The sequence below is a fragment of the Triturus cristatus genome, chromosome 1_2 (assembly GCF_964204655.1).
Source record: "Triturus cristatus chromosome 1_2, aTriCri1.1, whole genome shotgun sequence".
In the NCBI taxonomy this organism is placed as follows: domain Eukaryota; kingdom Metazoa; phylum Chordata; class Amphibia; order Caudata; family Salamandridae; genus Triturus; species Triturus cristatus.
Genome location: NC_140580.1, coordinates 1085230833 through 1085251718, shown reverse-complemented (window position 1 = coordinate 1085251718; position 20886 = coordinate 1085230833). Strand labels below are relative to the sequence as shown.

General features: G+C 45.4%; 1 protein-coding gene across 1 annotated transcript in view; it reads left to right on the top strand.

Moving 5' to 3' along the window:
- LOC146868713 (solute carrier family 53 member 1-like) overlaps nucleotides 1-20886 on the top strand; it is a 401652-nt gene that overhangs the window by 50190 nt on the left and 330576 nt on the right. The window contains exon 2 of the mRNA XM_085624148.1: nucleotides 8134-8185. Within this exon, the coding sequence (XP_085480274.1) occupies nucleotides 8134-8185 (52 nt within the window). The remainder of the gene's footprint in view (nucleotides 1-8133; nucleotides 8186-20886) is intronic.

Genomic DNA, 20886 nt, shown 5'->3' with positions numbered 1-20886 from the left:
TCCTAACAATATGCTGCAGCAATCCTACCATTTTGCTACTCCACTTAACTGGACCCAATAGCTGCCTTTTGGCCTGTCATTGTAACTGCAACAGTTTGTATGATTCTGTGAGTTACCCTACCAATAGTCCATCCTCATCATTCTTCTGGTCACCTTACCGATATCCCAGCCAATTGTATCATGCCACCACAATTGACTGGTCCTCTAGCTGTATCTTACCCAATTAATTTGTCACATGTGTTACCTGCATCCTGACCCTCCCATTCTGCTATGTCTCTACCCATATTCAAACCTTCTATTCAACAAGTATTCTTACCTCTATCCCAACACTATCTTTCTGCCAGCCTTCCTACCTGAATCCGTGCTGTATCATTCAGTTTCCTTGCCTGTGTCCCAATCATGTCTGTCTTTCAGTCCTCTTCCCTCTGTCCCAAAACTAACAATCTTCTAGTCTTCGTACTTATGTGCCAGCACTATCCTTCATCTTATCAATACACCAATGTCATTCTTCTGCTTGTCTTCCTCCTGTTACACATCTCATGTAGTGCTCCTGTCTGTTCATCAGCTCATCCATTATCTCAGTCCGTCTTCCTGTTGCCTAAAATCGTCTATTATGTGGTCTTCTCATCTCTGTAGGACCCATTAATTGTTTTAAAATCCTCAATGAACTCCTATATGAACTTCTAAGTTCACCACATTTGCTTGGTCACAGTGAAGCACACTACAATACGTCAGATGCTAGAGGGCACATTGTTCTTCAGAGGCCTCTTTGGAGTGCATGCACAGTGTGTCCACCTCCACCTGAATTTGGTGTTCCCATCCCTGTCAACATCCTCTTCCTGATAACAGTATTGTAAAATATGGATGTTTTGCTGTTTTTGTTATCCCACCCTACATTACCCTGAATGACTAAGTATAGATGCACTATTGTAAACATGCATATGAATTTGTTTAAATGGTGGGAGCAAACATAGATCCCCCTACATTTATTCGATCATTATAACAACACCAGCTATACAAGCAGTAGTGCTAATAATATATTATTCTGTTTCTTGGAAAACATTAACAATTAATAATTCACCATACAAGTAAAGAGCAACACAAATTGCAAAAAAGTGAAAATTGGCTGCACCTACAAAAACACCTCAATATGGGGAGCTATATTTTGAATCCAATTGAATATTAGGGAGTTTGATGTCATTGTGAGTATGATGAAATCACTAAGACAGGTGACACAGAATCTAGATTGAGGTGTGCTTGTCGTAGGTGCATGTACATTGGCAAAACAGGAGAACTCGTCTTTTAAAAACATACCAGCTGTTGCATCAAGGTTTAGTCAGATATAATTAATGATCGCCTATGGCTAGGAACCTTAATCAGGTTGCCAGATTCAGATCCAGCTCTCGGTGCCAGCTCATATCCGTGATGCTGTAAGTTTACGATTTTACCAGCTGGTGATATGCAGCTGGACCCCCACTTCCTGTTTTTCTCCCACTGGGTTTCCCTTCTTCAGCTTGTCTTCATAATCACTTTTGGGTTCCAACAATGACCTCCATCAGGACTGTATCTCAGCATGGGTGCTTGCCCAACGAGCCAGTATGCGTGACTGGGGTAAAATACTCACCATGGAACATATTGCCCACCTGAAGATGGATGTCCAATGGAAAAGTGAGGCTAAAGATGTTACATTTTAGGCACTGTGCATATTCCATCAGATTTTTTTTCACCAGCAGAAACCCTCCCTTTATAAGATCAGTTCCAGGATTATCAGGTCAGATCTATCACCTCAGATTCTCTTAGGACAATACATTGGGTGATGGATGTGCTGTTGTGGAGGAGATAATTCCTTAATCTTCTCCAACTGATTTTTTACAGCATGAAAGTATGCTTTTTATATGAACAAAGAGGGCTAAAATGCATTTGCCATAACATTGAACTCTTCTTCTGGTGGCCATTGACTCACAATAAAGCATGCTGAAAAACCTTCCGTGCAAAAATGACATCAATCAATGGTTTTGATTTTCAGTGTTTTTCCCTCGCAAATCCAAGTTGGCAGAATTGTTAGGGAATTCTTTGTTGAATTTCAATATGTGAGACAGGGAGTGAAGCGGGAATGGCTAATTGCGCTCCCCTTTTTGTACTGTATTGTACGGTATTCCTATTGCAGTATCATAGCCCTTCATACCCCTCCATGAGTTGTTGATGCACACTTGTTGACTGATAGCCTACCATACCATGGGGTGGGGGTAGTTGGTTGGAAAAGTGTTAAATTGCAGTGTGGCCTTTGTGGGAAGTGTTGTCTTGTGTGATTGACCAGAGTGAGGTTCTTATCCTGACTTAGGTTTCAGTCCCTAACCGTGTAGTGGGGAAATACAAGTGAGGGCTAGAATGCACGTGCTTTACATTAAATTATAGCTGTGTCTTGGTTAAAGGGTGTGTGTCGTCAATGTGGTCGATCTGGGAAGTGTTTTGGCGGCTTCCATGATGAGTAGTGGAGTGCGCTTCTCGTCCCGATGGGATTGTGTAGCTTCACCTCTGCTTTAATAGGAATAAAGTCGCGTGAGAGACAGCAGCACTTGTGACTTGCTCACCATCCTAGAGAGGCAAAGGTCACAGAACGTGGTTGGGTTTGAGCATCAGGGGAGCAGTTGATTGGTGTGCTGTGGATACAGGCCGCAATGATGAATGATCCAAAGATCGCATCCAAGAGGGGTGTCTGAGCATCTCCTAGCTATGCACAGAAGAAAAAGAAGACATAGTACATGTCCAGGAACGAGAGAGGAGGCACATACAGACATGCTTTGGCTACAGGTAGCCAGGGTCCAGAGGCACAACCATGTCACCTGCTCCACTAAATAAAACTAGACAACCTGCAAAAATTGAAAGCCTCCAATCAAGAAATCTCCATCTTAATGCGTGACTCATTTAAATCACATTCATGCCCTTATCATTGACTTTTAACAGTGTCAGGAGGTTCACTGTTTTCTAGTCAGGTAAGGGATTAACAGCATCTATGTTTGAGCAACTGGCCAGAAGCCGACAGGAATACACTCTTGATAGGTAGCCATGGCAGAAGGGGAACAACCTTTACAACGCAACTTTTACAACGCACTACCATTACAACGCATTTTTTACAACGCATAATCCATTACAACGCATGACATTACAACGCATGACACTACAACGCATTTTTAAAAACTACCTTTACAACGCATTCCATTACAACGCATACTACCATTACAACGCATACCATTACAACGCATAATATTACACTATACTATCCAACACTTACCCTACTGATGCACCCCCTGGAGTTAGAATAGTAATTTTTACCCCTATACTATCCAACACTTACCCTAATGATGCACCCCCTGGAGTTAGAATAGTAATTTTTACCCCTATACTATCCAACACTTACCCTACTGATGCACCCCCTGGAGTTAGAATAGTAATTTTTACCCCTATACTATCCAACACTTACCCTACTGTTGCACCCCCTGGAGTTAGAATAGTAATTTTTACCCCTATACTATCCAACACTTACCCTACTGTTGCACCCCCTGGAGTTAGAATAGTAATTTTTACCCCTACACTATCCAACACTTACCCTACTGTTGCACCCCCTGGAGTTAGAATAGTAATTTTTACCCCTACACTATCCAACACTTACCCTACTGTTGCACCCCCTGGAGTTAGAATAGTAATTTTTACCCCATACTATCTAATACTTACCTTAAATGTAATTTAATATTATGCGTTGTAATGGTATGCGTTGTAAAGGTAGTATGCGTTGTAATGGTAATGCGTTGTAAAGGTATTTTTTAAAAATGCGTTGTAGTGTCATGCGTTGTAATGTCATGCGTTGTAATGGATTATGCGTTGTAAAAAATGCATTGTAAGTGCATGCGTTGTAAAAGTGTGCGTTGTAACGTCATACATCCATGGCAGAAGCTCTGGAAAATCCTCCCAGGACGAAGAGAGGACCCCAAAAGCATATTTTGGATACAGGCAGCCTTGGTAGATGCTCTGTTGAGACACCTTGGAGTATTTGAGGAGTGCCCTATGCAGTCAATCATCTGGCAGGAAACTAGTGCCAACAACCTATTGGTTATTTGATGCAAAAATGAGTTATAGACTTGGTAGTATGGCAATGCTGTAGAAGGAATTTGAGGCCAGATGTATACAACTGTTTTTCGGTTGCAAACACTCTGATTCAGAGTTTGTGACTGAAAAACTCCTTTTGCTAATGCACTAAAGCCGTTTAAGAGTCAGTAGCGTTTCATAGACCCCTAAAATGGGTTTAGAGGTGGATAAGGATTTGCTATGTAGAAGGGGCGTGTTGTAGTCGTGCCTTCCAAATCCACTTTAAAAAGTTACTGTCACAATGAGCCTTCCTCGTGTGGACTCCATAGGTTCTCAGAGTAGCTCCTGTGTGAGGAATTGCTCTATCTTCTGTCTAGGGTGACCACCTTCCTGCAGGTCATTATGGATACTGTGTCCAGTCCTGGAAGTTTGTTTTTGGTTGTTGCAGTCTTTTTTCGCTTCCATTGAACTAATTAGATTCACATACCTGCAATCACTGATTTGTAGGTGAAATGTAAAGCACCGGAGACAGTGGAGTGGGGTGAGGCAGTCACTCTAGTATCAGACAACCTTTACAAGGTGGTCTATGTTGATGCACAGCTCTTTTGGATGTTTGGGTATTAAGTCATGTACATCAGCTTGAGCAGGGTGCTGTCATGCATTGTCTCTGTGCAGATGAAATTACACACTTTCCATATATTTACTAAAATATCACACAGCGCAGCATCCATAAATGCTGCGCTGCGCTCATGAGACGGAGGGAGCAGGACTGAGCCATATTTGCAGAGATATGACCCTACCCTGCTCTCTCGCTAGTGCTGGCACACAATCAGGCTGCCTTGCGCCACGCACACACCTTTGCACCATAGAGCACAGAAGCTTGTGTAGTCTGGCATAGGGTTAGTACTGGAAGGGTACCCTTGCAGCACAAAATACTATGCTTAGACAGACTTTAAAAATGTCCCTACTTTATATGTGTGCAGTACACTGCAGCACACGTGCAAAGTCAGAACAGAATGAAGAACTAAAAGAATTTCTTCTCGATAGCGCTAATATTAAAAGTGTGTTTTTTTCTGTGCAAAACCCTGTCTGCTTGTTTCAATAGATAGGGTTTTGCACCAAATCCCGTGGATGGTTGGATGGGAAAGCCCATGTACCACACACAGAACGTCTCCATGACGCCAAGTAATGCAAAACTGACTAGCATTGCATTATTTACTTTCAGGCAACGTGTTTTATACTGGAAAGGAAACACGAAAGAAGAAGTTTGCACCAATTAGCGTCACCGTTTTGATGCAAACATAGTGCAAAATCTTAGTAAATATACCTCTTTCAGTGCTGGCAAAAGAGAACGTATGCACTTCAGCTTTTTCACAGAAAATGATGCAGATGAATGGCGCACTGAAGGACTTGGCAGAGTTACAACACTGTTGGTGCTACTTGCGACGAGAGTTTTGGATGAGCAGATTAATTCTTCCTTTTTATGGCTAGATAGGCTGAGCCCAGGTGCTTCTAAGCACCACCCTCTAGACTTTCCAGGCAGCAGATCTTCAGCCATAGGTCAGTTCCTGCATCCACACTTAGAAAGCAGGAATGTCACTCTGCCTCAAGGGGCACGCCATGGTACAAGAGGACCTGTCATGGAAAACAGTGTAAAGCTCCCCGAGGGCTAGTTATCCAGGGCAAGATGTATGATTGGTCGCATCACATAGAAGAACTGCAGTTCTGCAGTGTACACAATGCGATTTGAACAATTCTTTGCGATGTGTCACTTGCAACAAACCAGTGCAGCTCAAAGAACTAGTCTGAAAGGAATCACAGAAACTCTGCCTCATCCATGTTTATGAGGTGGGATTCATTCTGTGAACGTCTACAAATGCAGAAATGCAAGGGGCAACAAACCTTCATGTCTGCATTCGCTTTTATAATGTGTCAGTATTGCAATCCCTGTTTCTTATTGGAAAATAAAAAGGTACATTATGAAAATATTTCAGGGGTACCCCTGTTGGCTCCCTCTGAAGCTTGCAGCTGTCATTTTCTCATGGAAGTTCATGCACACCCTAGGACCATGGCAGGGTATGCCCAGACGTGGGTCCCTTGCTCACTTTGCCACTGGATTCAAGCTAGCCTGGCTGATGAAGTGTGTTACCCAAAAATCTGTCCCAGGATGCTTGTTTCCGGTTCAAGGAAGACCTGGCTTGGCAGTTCGGGCTGGACTGTTCCCATGAGGCACATGGTCAAGACTGATTTGCATATAGCTGGGTCTGAACTGAGGTGGGCAAGTGAGCTAAAGAACAATGATGGATTCAACCCAGATCTGTGACTGGGGGTGAGTGTCTGAAAAGTTTCAGCGCTCCGTCCATCATCTCCTTGTGTTTGCCATAGATAGGTGTCCGAAGGGGCTGCACTGTTCAGGGAGTGGATTGGGTCTCACTTTACAGGTCCCTAAAGAAGCAAGATGTGACTCCAGATGCACATTACACAGAGATGCACATTACACCCACATTTAAGGTTTTTATGGGTCAGCCTGGGTGATGATCTTTAGGCTCCAGGCGTAAAAGGCATCACTTTGCCTTTGAGGAGCTTCAGTATCTTGAAATTGTTTACTAACATGAGATGTAAGCCATGCCTTTCTTGTAAACTGAACAGTAAAAAAACGAATCCAATACACAGTGTAATACACAATTGCACGCGCACACACACACACACACACTTAGTTTGAAACACAATTAAAATGACATTAATGTTATTGTGCAAAATGTTCAGTAAATTTGTATATGTGGTATTTCTGAATATGTGACGTTACAACACATGCAATTACATCGCATGCCGTTGCAACGCAAAACTTTACCCCGACTTTCTGTTGGGGGAGCGCTGGAAGTTGGAATAGATTAATTTTCTATTCCACCTCCAGTGTGTGCAACAGTAGGGAAGGTGTTGGAGTTAAATCCAACACCTTCTACCAACTGCTGCACACCTTTTGCGTTGCAACGCCATGCGATGTAATCGCATGCGTTATAACAGTTGTGTTAAAAAGGGTGTTTCCCGGTATTTCTATAGTACAGACCTTGCCAAAGGGCAGCAGAGAGTTGTACAGAGTGAAAGACAAGAAAAAGACTCAACAAGTGATAGGAGATTAGGCTGGAGTGTGGACAGTTGTGCATTGTGATGTAGTGTTCATAATGAGGTGCATCTTCAATTCTCCTAAATTGGATCAGCGTTGGGGCAGTCCTCATGGATGCAGTCATTTGGTCCAGATCCTGGATGCATAGATGATAAAGGCCTTCTGCCTTGGTTGTCTTTTTTTACACTTCTTAGTCTGCAGCCTGAAGGATTACTGGGTGTGCTGAGGACCACCAAACCTGGTCTTAAATAAGTTGTGGTGCTTGTAATGATGACTTTGTAAATGGCGCAGCTGGTTTTGAAAATCCTGCGGCCCAGTAAGGGGAGATAATGGAGTTCTGTTTTGTGTAGGATATCCTTAAGAGGCGCAGGTGTGGAGTTTGGGAGGCCATGGAGAAGGACATTACCACCATCTAGATGCAAGAGTATGAGAACTTGAACATCAATTCTGTAGGTGCTTTCTGGAAAAAATTGTTCGATTTTCTTTAGAACAGAGAGATTTAACAAGGGTGTCTTTGTTTTTATGACAATGTGTTCTTTGAGGGTGAGGTTGGTGACCAGGGTGAATGCAAGTGACTTGGCATTTGGTGAATGTTATTGTTTGATGCCATCAAGGGTCATGTCATTCAGTTAGGTTTGTACTGTATTTTGTTTGTTGTTCTTGAGTAATAACAGGAATTCTGTCTTGGTTTGGTTGAGCTTCAGGCAGGTCTTGATGATGTGCAGGTAGTGTTTGAGAAGTTGGATGTCTAAAGGAGAAGAGACTTATAAGTAGAGATGTGTATCATGGGCATATTGGCAAATCTTAATGCTGTAAATTGTGAGTAGAATACCAATGAAATGTGAGGTAGTTACTCAAGAATGAAAATAAATCACAAACACTCTGACTGTCCATTATACCAATAAAAGCAATTATTTTCTCAACAGGCTCTCAAAGACATGTTGTATTCAGCTCATGGCACAACCCCTGCAGCAGAAGGTAAGATATCTTCCATATGAGTGTCTCAGATGAACCGTTTAATTGTACCAATACCAGATAGAGATTTATGCCAAAGTGTCCCAGGTCTAAAATGCCTGCTATAATGCCAGTAGCCTGCAGAGGCACTCAGATGATGTCTACACTTGTGCCATAGTGTGGTGACCTCTCACAGAGATGATGACGTTTGATATCTTGTAATATCCTGTGTGTCACTATTCTCTGTATCTCTGAGGTAGTGTCTGGAGTGCTGAGATTGAATGAAGTAATAGAATGTTGGTGTGGAGTGGAACCTAGGAGAAAGGAACAGGAGAAGGGAGGATGGATACTACAAATGGAAAGGAGCGTCAATGTATCCGCTATGGTATCCAATCAATTATTGATTTTCAAGAATCAAATCCACAGGCAAACTCATTTCATATGTGTTTTCCATTTATTAACTCAAAGGAAAATCATAGCTCCAAAATATAACAGTATCCAGTCGTCAGCCAATTATAACAATATCCAATCGTCAGCCTACACATTTCGTCCTCACTTGGACGTCATCAGGGCGGGAAAAAAGGATAAGTACTCACATCAATAAAGGTATTTACCTACTGTTGCTTTAACCTAAGGGTCTATCGTGAAATTAATAACTTACCTCCAACCAGAGTGGCTCCAGGCTCTTGTATGAAGACCCAGCCCTCTACCTTCAACATACCTGTTCGAGGATGGGCCACCTGCAAGAGTCACAAGGGCAGAAGTCTATGAGCCATGCATGAGGGATACTGAAGGCCATGCTCTGGGCTTCTACACTCCTTCAAACACCTGCTTATTATCAGGTGTCAGTAGCGCCTATAGTAAGAGGGGCAAGTGGGGCATTAAGGAGTTATCTACATTCCATATCGATGAAGCTTTGGTTATACCACCTATCATTTGACAGGCATTGCGCCTCACATCCCATTCCTTAGTCAAATGTCTCAACAGTAGCAATACAAACTGTACTGTTAGAATGTTCTGTGCAATGGTCTTCCCAAAATACTGCCATTGAAACTGCATCCACATGAACTAACCTGTGTAACCTCCAGTAAATAAGGCTACTGTATGACTGCTTGTTATCCAGGAGACCACCTCAGTCCAATTTTTCCATCTATGAGCCTTGGTAATCTAGAGCCTTAGTTTAACCAGTAGTGAGAGGAAGAAAGACTAGAACCCCCAAAATGTATGGCTGCTAAATAAAAACTCAGAATTGAAACATGGTGTCATCTGATTACTAGCACTAGAAAAAGAAGCTTCAACCTACTGAGTATTATAAAAAGTTCACCAGCTCCTAATTAGTGATAGGATTAAATTTAAGATACTTACTTTGCTCAAGAACAAAATATGTGGTGGAGCCTACAACCCAGAGCACACCCTTGGAACTTGGGACATTGATTTTCTAAAGAGCAACCAGAGAAAGAATCTTTTCCCTACAATGGTCTCATTGGGAACTCCTGCCAGCTGATCTAGGACGGTGCTTAAGTCTCCATGTTTTCAGAGAACCACTGAATGCCAGGATTTCTCAGCTATGTTTTCAAGCGCAGGAGCTGCAAACTTTACCCCCTGCTTTTTTGCGCAACAGTTTAAACCAACCTACTGTTTTCAACATTGATTACCAGTCTTTGAATGCTGCACCGCATCATCAACCACTTCACAAAGCTAATAGTTCTCAACATTTAGATAATTCATGTAGGCCCTGGCGGCTGCCGAGAGGCTGGGGAAGTAGAGGCTGTGCTACTGCCGGACCTGCTACCACTCTTGCTTTATAGTCCCTGCCAAAGGGAACACTTTCAACAAAACTGCAACGCCGGCAGCAGTGCCATGAAATTGACAAGTGGTCGCCAATTTTTTGATTTTCAAAAACAAACCCTCAAAAGGAGATTTTCTTTCTGTAAACACAAAAGCAATGTCACTGAAGCATGAGGGGACATTGTTGCTTTTTGCATGCCTGTTTGTGGTCAGGCATAAATAGTGTCAGTAGGCCCACCTTATATAGAGTGGGGTTTTGATGCTTTTAAGCTAGTGTAGCTAGCCTGCTGACTCCACCACCTGAAGGTAAGGGGTTACCACACCACTCAATGAAGAAATTAGGGGCCTTATTACGACTACTGCAGTCCATGGGACTGCTGTAGTTGTGGTGGTGGTCCACACACTGTCACACTGCTTGATCGCCCACAGTATTATAAGTGTGGTGTCGGACAGCCACTGAACCACTGTTACCCCCGTGGATCTAGGATCCTGCGGGGATCTAGCATCAGTACAAGGCCAAAATATGCTGGCAGTGCCGCAGCGGCACCGCCAAGCATATTTTAAGTTGCCTCACCATCACCCTGCTCATGGCGGTTGCACCCCCATGAAAAGGGTAGAGGTGAGGCAAAAAAGGGGCCCTACAGAGCCCCCTTATCGCTCTGTGCTCAGGGTACATGCAGGGGGGCACATGTTGTTCCCCCTGTAGTTTTGCATCATCAGTTCCTGCATGGTAAGGAATGCATGGCATGGTGCATTCCTTCCTGTACAGGAACGTGCACTGGTGGCCCAGCGGCGGTGTTTAAGGCTCACAGTGAGACTTTAAACAGCTCTGCCATGGGACCGCCACGCCGCCTGCCTGCCAGATCACAAAATTACTCATAATCTGGCAGGCAGGCGGTGGTGAATTTTGGCAGTCCTGGAGAGGAGTGGTGGTGTGCAGCCCGCTCCAGGCCTGCCGTAATTCATAATAAGGCCTTAATAGTGGGAAGGTTGGAACATCACATAGATTTTCTGTGCCTATGCTGTTACCCTCTAAATAAGGCCCTTTATCGGTGTCCAAATTTGGTCCTACTGGTGGAGGACCAAAACTGATTTGCATATGGCTGATTTCTACCTGGAGTTACACAGTCTGTGAAAATGGTTAACTGAAAGGCAGCTACAAGCACATGTCAGTGGCTGAGATTAATTCAAGCATTTCTTTAATCATCTAGGAGCTTATTTACAAGAAACTGTTGCATCGGCATGGAGGTGTCAGTTTCCCTGCGCCTGCGTGTGAAACCCTTGCGCCACCATGGATGTGCTGTATTTACAATACGGCACACCATGGCGCAAGGTTTGACGAATGCATCAGAAATTCTGATGCATCTGCATGCATTGCTGGAGTCGTGTCACAAGCACGACGCAACTCCAGTCAATGCATGGGGAAACCTATTCTTAATACAATGAGTCACTCCTTACGCCTGCTCCAAGCAGGCATAGGGTTTTGACACAGTGGCGTCCTAGAAGTGACACAATGAAATCTTGTAGATTTCACTGCGTCACTTCTATGAGGCTTACCCGCGTAGGAACGACCGCCCTGCATACATTATACCTGATGCAGGTGACGCATCTCCCTAGATGCATCACATTGTAAATGGGCCGCAGCGTGGGGCATTGTTTACGCCGCCGCTGTGTGTGACACAGCGGAGGCGCAAATGTGCCACAAGGAGCTTGTAAATCTGCCCCTTACTTTGTTGCAGTAGATGCTGTTTCCATTGCTTTATTTGTTACAGTGGACGTCTGAAATGAGGTGAGTATACCCACATATGGTCCTGTACTCACTGTGCCAGAGGAATCTAGATGTACCTCAATGACAAGACCTAAGTAGTCAAACATTTGCCTGGGGTTGCTTGTGTTCAGGTTTTGAGGGAACCTAACCCAGCAGTTCAGGCTGATCTTTCTTATTGGAGCAGAATAAGGACTGATTTTCATATAGCTGGTCTCTGTCTGGTGTAGCACAGTGGGTTAAAAAGGGACTGGAAAGCCCATTGAACCCCTCCACCCTTTAATTCAACCCTTCTTTCCTTCTTATTGTTGAAGAATAAAGACGAGTACATGATATATGTTCTACATATACAACGTGAAACCCTTAATAAACCATGCTGCTGTACTTCTAGGCAAGACAAAGAGCCTTATTTGGAGGATGAGGGACAAGGGACTCGGCCACAAATGAGGTGTAGAACTTTACTCCGTCAGGTCGACAGACTTCTGGCTATCGGTGTTTGCACATGGGGCCGCCCACCCTATTCAGAGCAGATTGCCGGATGTCCTTTATGGCAGCCAGGAGAAGCGTGATGGTCCTGAAAAGAGAAGTAGAAGAATGATGCCCAGTCTCTGGGAGGAGTTCCTCCGGGTGTCAGGATCTTTCGTTTTTTGTTTTCGAGAAACGAACTCGCTCGCTTGCTGAGGGCCCGCATGAAACATGGCAGCTGCGCAGTGAACTTCCAGCGGTTTCAGATCGTCATTGTGGGGGCGGCTCCTTTGAAGGCACAAAGATCTCCATCGGGCCTGCTGATATCTGTAACAAGTAAGGTGTTAGTCCGATGGGGTGGCAGGTAATGACGTCTGCCACCCTGGGACTTGGGTGGAAGTCCACCAAACTCTAAATTAGGTGCAAAATTCATAATTGTTGGAAAGGACAATTTGAATATAAAGTGATAAATGTGTATTGTGTTCTCCCTAAACAAACCTGTGCATTTTCTAAGCATTGAATTAAAAAAGAGTTTTGCATTACAATGTCAAACAAGGTGTATATATAATGCCACCGCACGTACCATAATAATCAGCTTTCCACTGTGTTACATTCATCAGACGTTTCCAATGCAAACCATATACTTGGAAACAATATTTATGGGCTGGGTTAGAGTTTGGCATACAGGTCCTCTCTCACCAATGGAGTGGATATCCTGTCCACCTGATGGTAGACGTCATCCCTGACACGTGTTCTGCTCCATTATCTACTGTTACGTAATGGGAGCAACACTAATCCACCTCAATGATACTCATTCTACGGGTTCTGGAGGGGCCTGGACAGGGGATTTAAGTTTCTACCTTCCAGGTGGCAGATGGAAGATGCGTTACCCTTGGAACCTCTCTTATCTGCTAATCATTTGTGCTGTTTCTAAACTGAAATATACATATATATTGGGGTGGGGGGGGGGGGGGGGCAGGGATGCAAACATATCAGTACAGAGAGCAAGACAAATTCTGAAAATGCATCTTTCCTGTTCTTAGTGGTGTTAATGGGGAGCTAGCATAGTGTTGAGCCATGGCTCGCGCTCCTAAGTTATAGGGTAAAGATTTTGCATTGGCCATGTACTAGCTGCAGATTAGATACACTTTCACTGTGATCAGGGTTTAACGTGCCCTAAGTGGCCTCAACTCACTATTGTAAACAAGCACTCCGCGGCGCCTCATAATGAGTGCTCTCCCTGTTTGCCGCAGTGATCACTGACTCCCTGTGAAAGCAGCAAAGTGATGTTAGTTCATGCTGGTGAGTAAGTACCAGAGGCAGTAAATACCAGAGGAGCGAGGCTCAGAGCTGTGCTAGCGGCTCTCTGCCGTCCTCCTGTGGGGCTGAGTGTAAACACAGATGACAGACTATCACCTATTGAAATCACTGATCAGCATGTTGGGATTAGTGGCGTTTTCTTGTGCAATTTGTTTTTGTGATTGGGCTTGAAAATGTGAACAAATATTTCCTATATTAAATTGAACCAAGGAAAGAGGGAAATAGCCTCAGGGGCTGTAATTCACAGGTGCCCTGGGGTGCAACGTATGTGTGTGTCTACTTTCTGCACCCAAGGTGGTGTTGTGTCCCGTGTATATGCGTAGGAGACCTCTAGTGGTCCTCAGCAGACTCCTTACTCCTCACGCAATGTGTTCAGTTAATGGTTGCATGCTGAAGAATAAAAACGTGTAAACCAGTGCTCCGTGTGAAGCGTAGCATGTTACGTACTCCCAGGCTGAGGATGATGCTACAGGTGGTACTTTGGTATTACAGAAGGGCCACAAATGCTTCTGAGGTTGTTTCTTATAACAGATTATGCAAGTGCACATATAGTGTACGCCTCATAGGGCATAAAATAATTTGCATGGGGGGCGGCCCAGGCAACATTTTGCCTTTGTACCTGTGCCATATTATGGACACTGATGCAGAGGCAAAAAGGCCAGTAGGAGGTGCACTGACTATGAGCCACAAAGAGGTGGGATAAAGTCAGCTCTCCCCACCCTCATGATGACCCATACAAGAGGGGAAAGGAGGTGTTCTGTATTCCCAAACATCCCTGTACAGGCGGGTGCACTCACTCACTCTACAGGGGGATCTATTTGTTTTTACTTTGTGAAGCAAACGGGTGCACCCTGTACTCTGAAGGATAGAGTGACTGCTTCAAACAGATGCTGTCCATTTCACTAATGTGCTTTCCCCATGGCAGACGAGAGTTTGCAGCTGTCCTGGTGGGAGTGCACATCTGTAATAGAGCACATTATCTCAGTTTGCACCCGGCACACTTAGTTAAAACTGAGGCAAGGCACAAACAGGGAACAAAAAAACCACAAGTGTCACATCCAGTTTGCACAGAAGGCATGTTTTAAAGGTAACAACAACATCTGAAAATACGTCCCTTATCTCAAAATAAGGGACTTGGTGCCTACAGATGGTGAAGTACCAACACAGTCCCCATTAGAAAACTTACCCAATTCCCAGCCTTCACCAAGAAAAACATATGAGTTGGCGATGCTGCGCACGCAAGGTAAATAGTTAGATTTATTTACTTACTTTCCTCCATTTCGTCGTATGTCTGAGTTTACTACCCCCCACCCTGCCCCTCCCCTGACCCACTGCCCCACAGCACTCCCTATGCGAGCCGCCACTGCTTGCACTTTTGCAGACAGGGAAACTCAGATTGTTTCCACCCCGCAGAAGCATTGAAAAATACCTGCTCCTGATACACCCAGAATGGGTGCATGGGGAAAGCCCATGGGGGCCCTGTGGCACCCCATGCTGCCTCCAACATAGTGTCTTGTCGGTGCAACAAGTGGGCAATGGGTCACCGACCTAAGGCTCAGGGTTTCCCAGGCCACTATTAGCTTGGGGAGAGGGGACCGTGCCCCCCTTCCCTTAATTGTAGAATACAGCCCTGGGGGATGGGACGCCTTGGGTCCTACAAGGCTCAGGGACTAGGGTCACGTGTCCCCTTTCCAAAAGATGTAGAAAAAGGGTGTCCCTTGTGGGCACCAGGACACCAAAATGGTATAATAAATGAGCGGCTGGAGCAATTGTGAGCAATGACATATGCATATGTAATATATAAAATAAGTAACTCTATTAACACCTCCTGGCTTATACAATAATCTTTACAGATGCCTTTTAGCACTTCACAGGTATTCCCTATAACAAAAGCCCTTATAAACCAAGGGATTTTCTGTCAACATTTCAACGCAGAGGTTATTCATAGGGTTTAATCAGAACAAGTCATCTGTTTATTGTAAGTACCAAAAGAATCACAGAATACAGTCCTGAAGTTCCTCACTGAAGATTCTCAGTTCAAACTCTCCAACTTTAGGTTCAAGTACAATGAATTTATGCCAGTCAACCACACAAGGTACTCGATTTCAAATGTTGTTTGGATACATAAAGTTTCACAAATTGGTCTCTAGTCTCTAAGCTGCCCTGAATGCTCTTCCTTCATTCACATATGGGCGGAATACCAGTTTTGTCAAGAAGATGTGGGTGAGATGCATAAAACTGCTTGCTTGCACCTGGTATGCATATGATTTTAAAAAGAATGTTGTATGTGAGTAAAACAAAAATTATTTGAACTTCCTCGCAGTCACATACAATTTTGGGCACTTTGTCCAACTGTGTTACATAAAACTCACGTTTCCTTTAATCCTAATTCTCTGCAGTTTACAAGTAAACTTTATGTACACACTAGGGCAGGGTACATGAACTGGGCATGGACGTCCCACAGTGCCCTGACTCTGCAGGAGATGCAGCTGAAGACGTGAAAATAAAAGCGGGAGAATAGCATGGACAGAGAAGAAAGCAGAGTGACCAAGAAAGAGAAAGGGAGACAGGGAGGGGACACATAAAAGGAAGGATCAACTAAAAGAAAACACTTTGAATGAGCAGGCTGGCAAAATGCTGAGGATGGAGAGGAATAAGAAAAACAGGAGAAGGAATGCCGGTAAGAGGCTGATTAATGGACACAGGATACCAGAACCAGATGAGGTTGAGGCACTATCATTATCGTGATACTACAGGGATGCAAGAATTTTTCTAGCATGGCGAAAGCTAATGGGACTGAAATAGTCAAAGGGAATATATAGGGAGCTAACTGATCACTGTTAATTTCTAATCCGAGATTTCTTAAAGATATTCTTTTTTTTGGTGCTGATTGTCTTCTAGAGAAAATAATGAATCCAAACAAGAAAGAAATAGGAATGTAATTACACAGGAGAGAGAAGGATAACTGTGATAATGTGGGCTATTAGTTGGAAAGGATGTAAACAAGTAGAGACCAGAATGACAAACATCCAACAAGAGGAACTGGAGCTGTGAATTGGAGTTTCATTGAAGCTTGAATTAAGTTTTAGCACCAAAAAGCTCGAAGCACCAATCATGGGCAACTGGTTGTGCTAGATAGGGTCAAAGTCAAAAGTTAATGCCAACCACGATCGAGCATGGGTCAAATACGAAGACCAGGTCCTACCTGCTTGGAAGTTTTACCTTCTGACTTAGTCTCCGATATGGAAGCCGAAATCTTCAGGGGAGCAAAGCTGCAGGCTATGGCCGAGATGGGTTCCACCAGGCTGGATAACCATCAAAGGAAGTCCTGGTGAAGCCGTTGACTTTTGGCAGGAAACCTCAGGGTAGGAGAAATTCAAAACTCATGCCCAAGGAAACTCAATCACAGGCCAGACACTCATGACACCATTGCACCATGAAGATTTCTTCCTGCGGACATAGTCACTTTTTTAGAACTCATATTCCTTCAGAGGTACAAGGCTGTAAGTTGTGGTCGTACTGGGCTCCAAGAGGCCGGAAACATTCTCTGTGACACCTGGCTGAAATGGATTTGCTGCTGTGGGAAAGCTCCTAATGGGAGCAACCTGAATATTTGGCCCAGCGGGAACCCACCTTCATCAGATTGACTTCATAGGTTGATCTGGTCTTCTGTCGGTTCTCCTGGCAAATATCCTTGCAAAAGCTTCTAAGTCTCATCTTAAAGGGTTAGGTAGGAGGAGTACACTCTGACACTTATCCAATGACCCCGGGACCTTAGGGACACAAATTGGGGCTCAGGGCTCATTCCAGAAGAAGCCACCAGAAGAGTCCATGGCCGGTATAGTTGGAACTGGTCAGCTGGGCTCTTCAGGAAGGTGAGCTTTGTGCAGTTTTTGTGTCCATGTAGCTTAACAGGAAGTCAGCCAACTGACCCCACTTCACAGTCCTGGTTCAAGTGGGATCAGGTCCAGCCTTTGGGATCTCTTTCTACAGTTTTAACAGAAGGTGTAGGTCTTCTTCTGACTTCCATAACTCCAGGTGTGTTCTGAAGAGAATAGTGATGGTGCCAGATTTATACCCAGTGCCAGCCTGTGAGTGGGAGAAACCCCTGGCCTCTCCTTAACCAATGGTGTGAAAGTGTCAAGAATTCCTGTCATGCGAGGGGAAGAAAACGGTAACCAGCGAAAACGGACTACATCTCCCAGGATGCTTAGCGGTTGAGAGGTTATGTAAACAGGAGAGCTGTTACATAACTCAAGGAAAACACGCCCTTATGTAAACAGGAGAGCTGTTACATAACTCAAGGAAAACACGCCCTTATGTAAACAGGAGAGCTGTTACATAACTCAAGGAAAACACGCCCTATAAAGGGAGGAACCGGGAGGTACAACGCTGTCGGATATTGTGTTTACACCGACGTACCTGCTTCGTGAAGAGCAGTGTTCCGGAGTGGTGCTCCAGTAAGGCAAGACAGGAGGTAGGTCAAGTCGTTACTCCCTGGGCCGTGTCTTGCCCCATCGTCACCTGTGAAGGACCCGGAAGCTCTACCGGTCAACCATTGAGCTTCGCTTTTTGACTCGGCTGAGTCAAAGCGCAGTGGCGCTTTTGCTGGTTGGAGTCGTAACTCCCAGCCAGACCAGAGATACAGGGACTGCCAGCTGTAACGCACACCAGGAGGTGTTTGCCGCGTTACAGACTCGGAAGTCCACAGGATCGATCGAGCGGCTGCTCTCGGTTCAGTCTCCTTGCTTTTTGATTAGGACCATCCGTGCGGTGGGCTGGTAACGTACTTAGCCTGGAGGATTCCAGTGACTATAACTTTTGTTTATTCTTTGTATTATTTTTGCCTTCATGAAAATAACTAACCCTTCACAAGTGGTTGCGTCCTCATTATCGTGTCTGTTAAACGATCCTGAGACGTTCAGGGCGTTACAAAATATCCGACCTTAATACACTAACTGTCTCCCGGTCGATAACAGACATGGCAACACTTGATGATGTGCTGGCTGCTTTAGCGGCCGTGCAAGTTGAATTGGCTGCCTCTAGGCAAGAAACAGCCGATGTAAAAGCCAGACTGGATGCTATCCACTTGGACCCGCTCACGCCCAGCACCTCCCTCACGGACCAGACCCCTGCTGTAGTAGTGGAAATGCCGGTAGCCATCCCCTTGGCAACACCAGAGAGGTACAGTGGGGATCCTAACACAGTGCAGGTATTCCTCACACAAGTGGCGCTACATTTATCGTGCAAACCAAAGGCGTTCCCCACGAGTCAGGCTCGTGTGGCTTTCCTTATTTCCTATTTGGCTGGTAACGCGGCACAATGGGCCGTACCTCTGGTGAGCAGGGACGACCCCATCTTATGTGATTGGGGTGCTTTTCGCGAGGAATTCCTGAAGGTATTCGACAGAAGGGCTGACTCGTACACGGCGGACCGTGAAATGCTTGAGTTGAGACAGGGATCCAACGACCTGGTGCAGTATCTCAACGCGTTCCGACGGCTGGTTGCGGAAACCAAGTGGCCTGTTGCTAAACAGACGGCGCTCTTCCATCACGGGCTGTGCGATGAGCTCAAAGACGCCGTGGCTCATATTGACCCTCAACCCAAGACATGTGAGGGCCTTATAAACCTGGTATTACGGCTGGAACATAGGCTAAGTGAAAGAAAAGGGGATCATGGGAGAAAAGGAAAATCCCTTCCATCCTATGTGACGGTGGGAAGTCCTGAAACTTCCACCGCATCCAAGGGAGAACCCATGGACATCGGCGCAATACGAGCGAGCCTCACTGCCACGGAGAAAGAGTCACGCCGTAAACAAGGATTGTGCCTATATTGTGGCAAAAAAGGCCACTACGTACGTGAATGCCCTGCCAAACCGAAGACGTCACGTTATCGGGCCAACCGGTCGGTAACAGCCGTGGTGGACATACCGGCGGAAAACTAGAGGACTCCCAGACCAAAGAAGGGGCATCTCGGAGTCACTCATCCATCCCTTCACTTTCCAACTCGGTCACTAAGGGACACCGACACCTGTTTCTCACGGTGCACGTGGGAGTGCATGACCAGTGGATACCCGTTGTGGCCATGGTGGATTCAGGGGCCACTGGCATGTTTATGGACCACAACGAGGCATGCAGGCTAGGGCTAGTGCTTCTTCCCAAAGCTGTACCCGAAGACGTCTATGCTGTAGACGGAAGGCGATTGGTGACGGGGCCCATCGGGCAGCACACGGGGGTCCTTCCGATGAGATATGGGAGGAACCATTTGGAACAAATCGATTTTAACATCATCCGAGCGCCCCAATATGGCGTCATATTGGGATTGCCGTGGCTACAGAAACACAACCCCTCTGTGGATTGGCCAACACATCGCGTCGAAATGACGTCACCGTATTGCATCCTGCATTGTGGAAAAAGAACGGAATCCCTTGACGCAGATGAGAGCGGGAGTCAGACGGTGGCTACAGCGGCAGAAAAAGATGTGGCTCTCCCCCAGGCTTATCACAGTTTTGAGGATGTATTTGATGAGGTGAAGGCGGAAGTGCTACCACCACATAGACAGTTTGACTGCCAGATCGACCTGGTGCCAGGGGCCAGCGTTCCCAGCGGCAGGCTGTATGCCCTGACGGAGCCTGAAAACGTGCATCTCCGGGGGTACCTGGATAAACTCCTCAAGCTAGGATTCATCCGCCCGTCCAAGTCTCCGGCCGCCTCGCCACTCTTCTTCATCCCGAAAGCTAATGGGGAGCTGAGAGCCTGTGTGGACTTTAGGGCATTGAATGCGATAACCATAAAGAATCGGTACCCCTTGCCTCTCATCAGTGTACTTCTGGAACAGGTCAAGAAAGCTCGTATCTACACCAAGTTGGATTTGAAAGGGGCATACCATCTGGTGCGCATGAGGGACGGAGACGAGTGGAAGACCGCCTTTAAGACCAGGTTCGGCCTTTTTGAGTACCTCGTCATGCCGTTCGGTCTGTGCAACGCCCCGGCAGCCTTTCAGTACTTTTTGAATGAGGTATTCAGAGAGGAGTTGGATATCTACGTGGTCGTATATATCGACGACATCCTCATCTACTCGTCCAGTGTGGAGGAGCACGTACACCACGTCAAAGCTGTGCTCCAAAAGCTGAGGGAAAACAAGCTGTTTTGTAAACTCAGCAAGTGTGACTTCCACGTCACGTCCGTGGAATTCCTCGGAGTGATGCTGAGTCCAGAGGGACAGGAGATGGCAGAACGAAAGATCAAGGCGGTGAAAGAATGGCCGGTGCCCCAAAGCGTGAAGGACGTCCAAAGTTTCATTGGCTTCGCCAACTTTTACAGGCGGTTTATAGATGGATTTTCAGGATTGGTGGCCCCAATCACACAGCTACTGAGGAAGTCCAAGG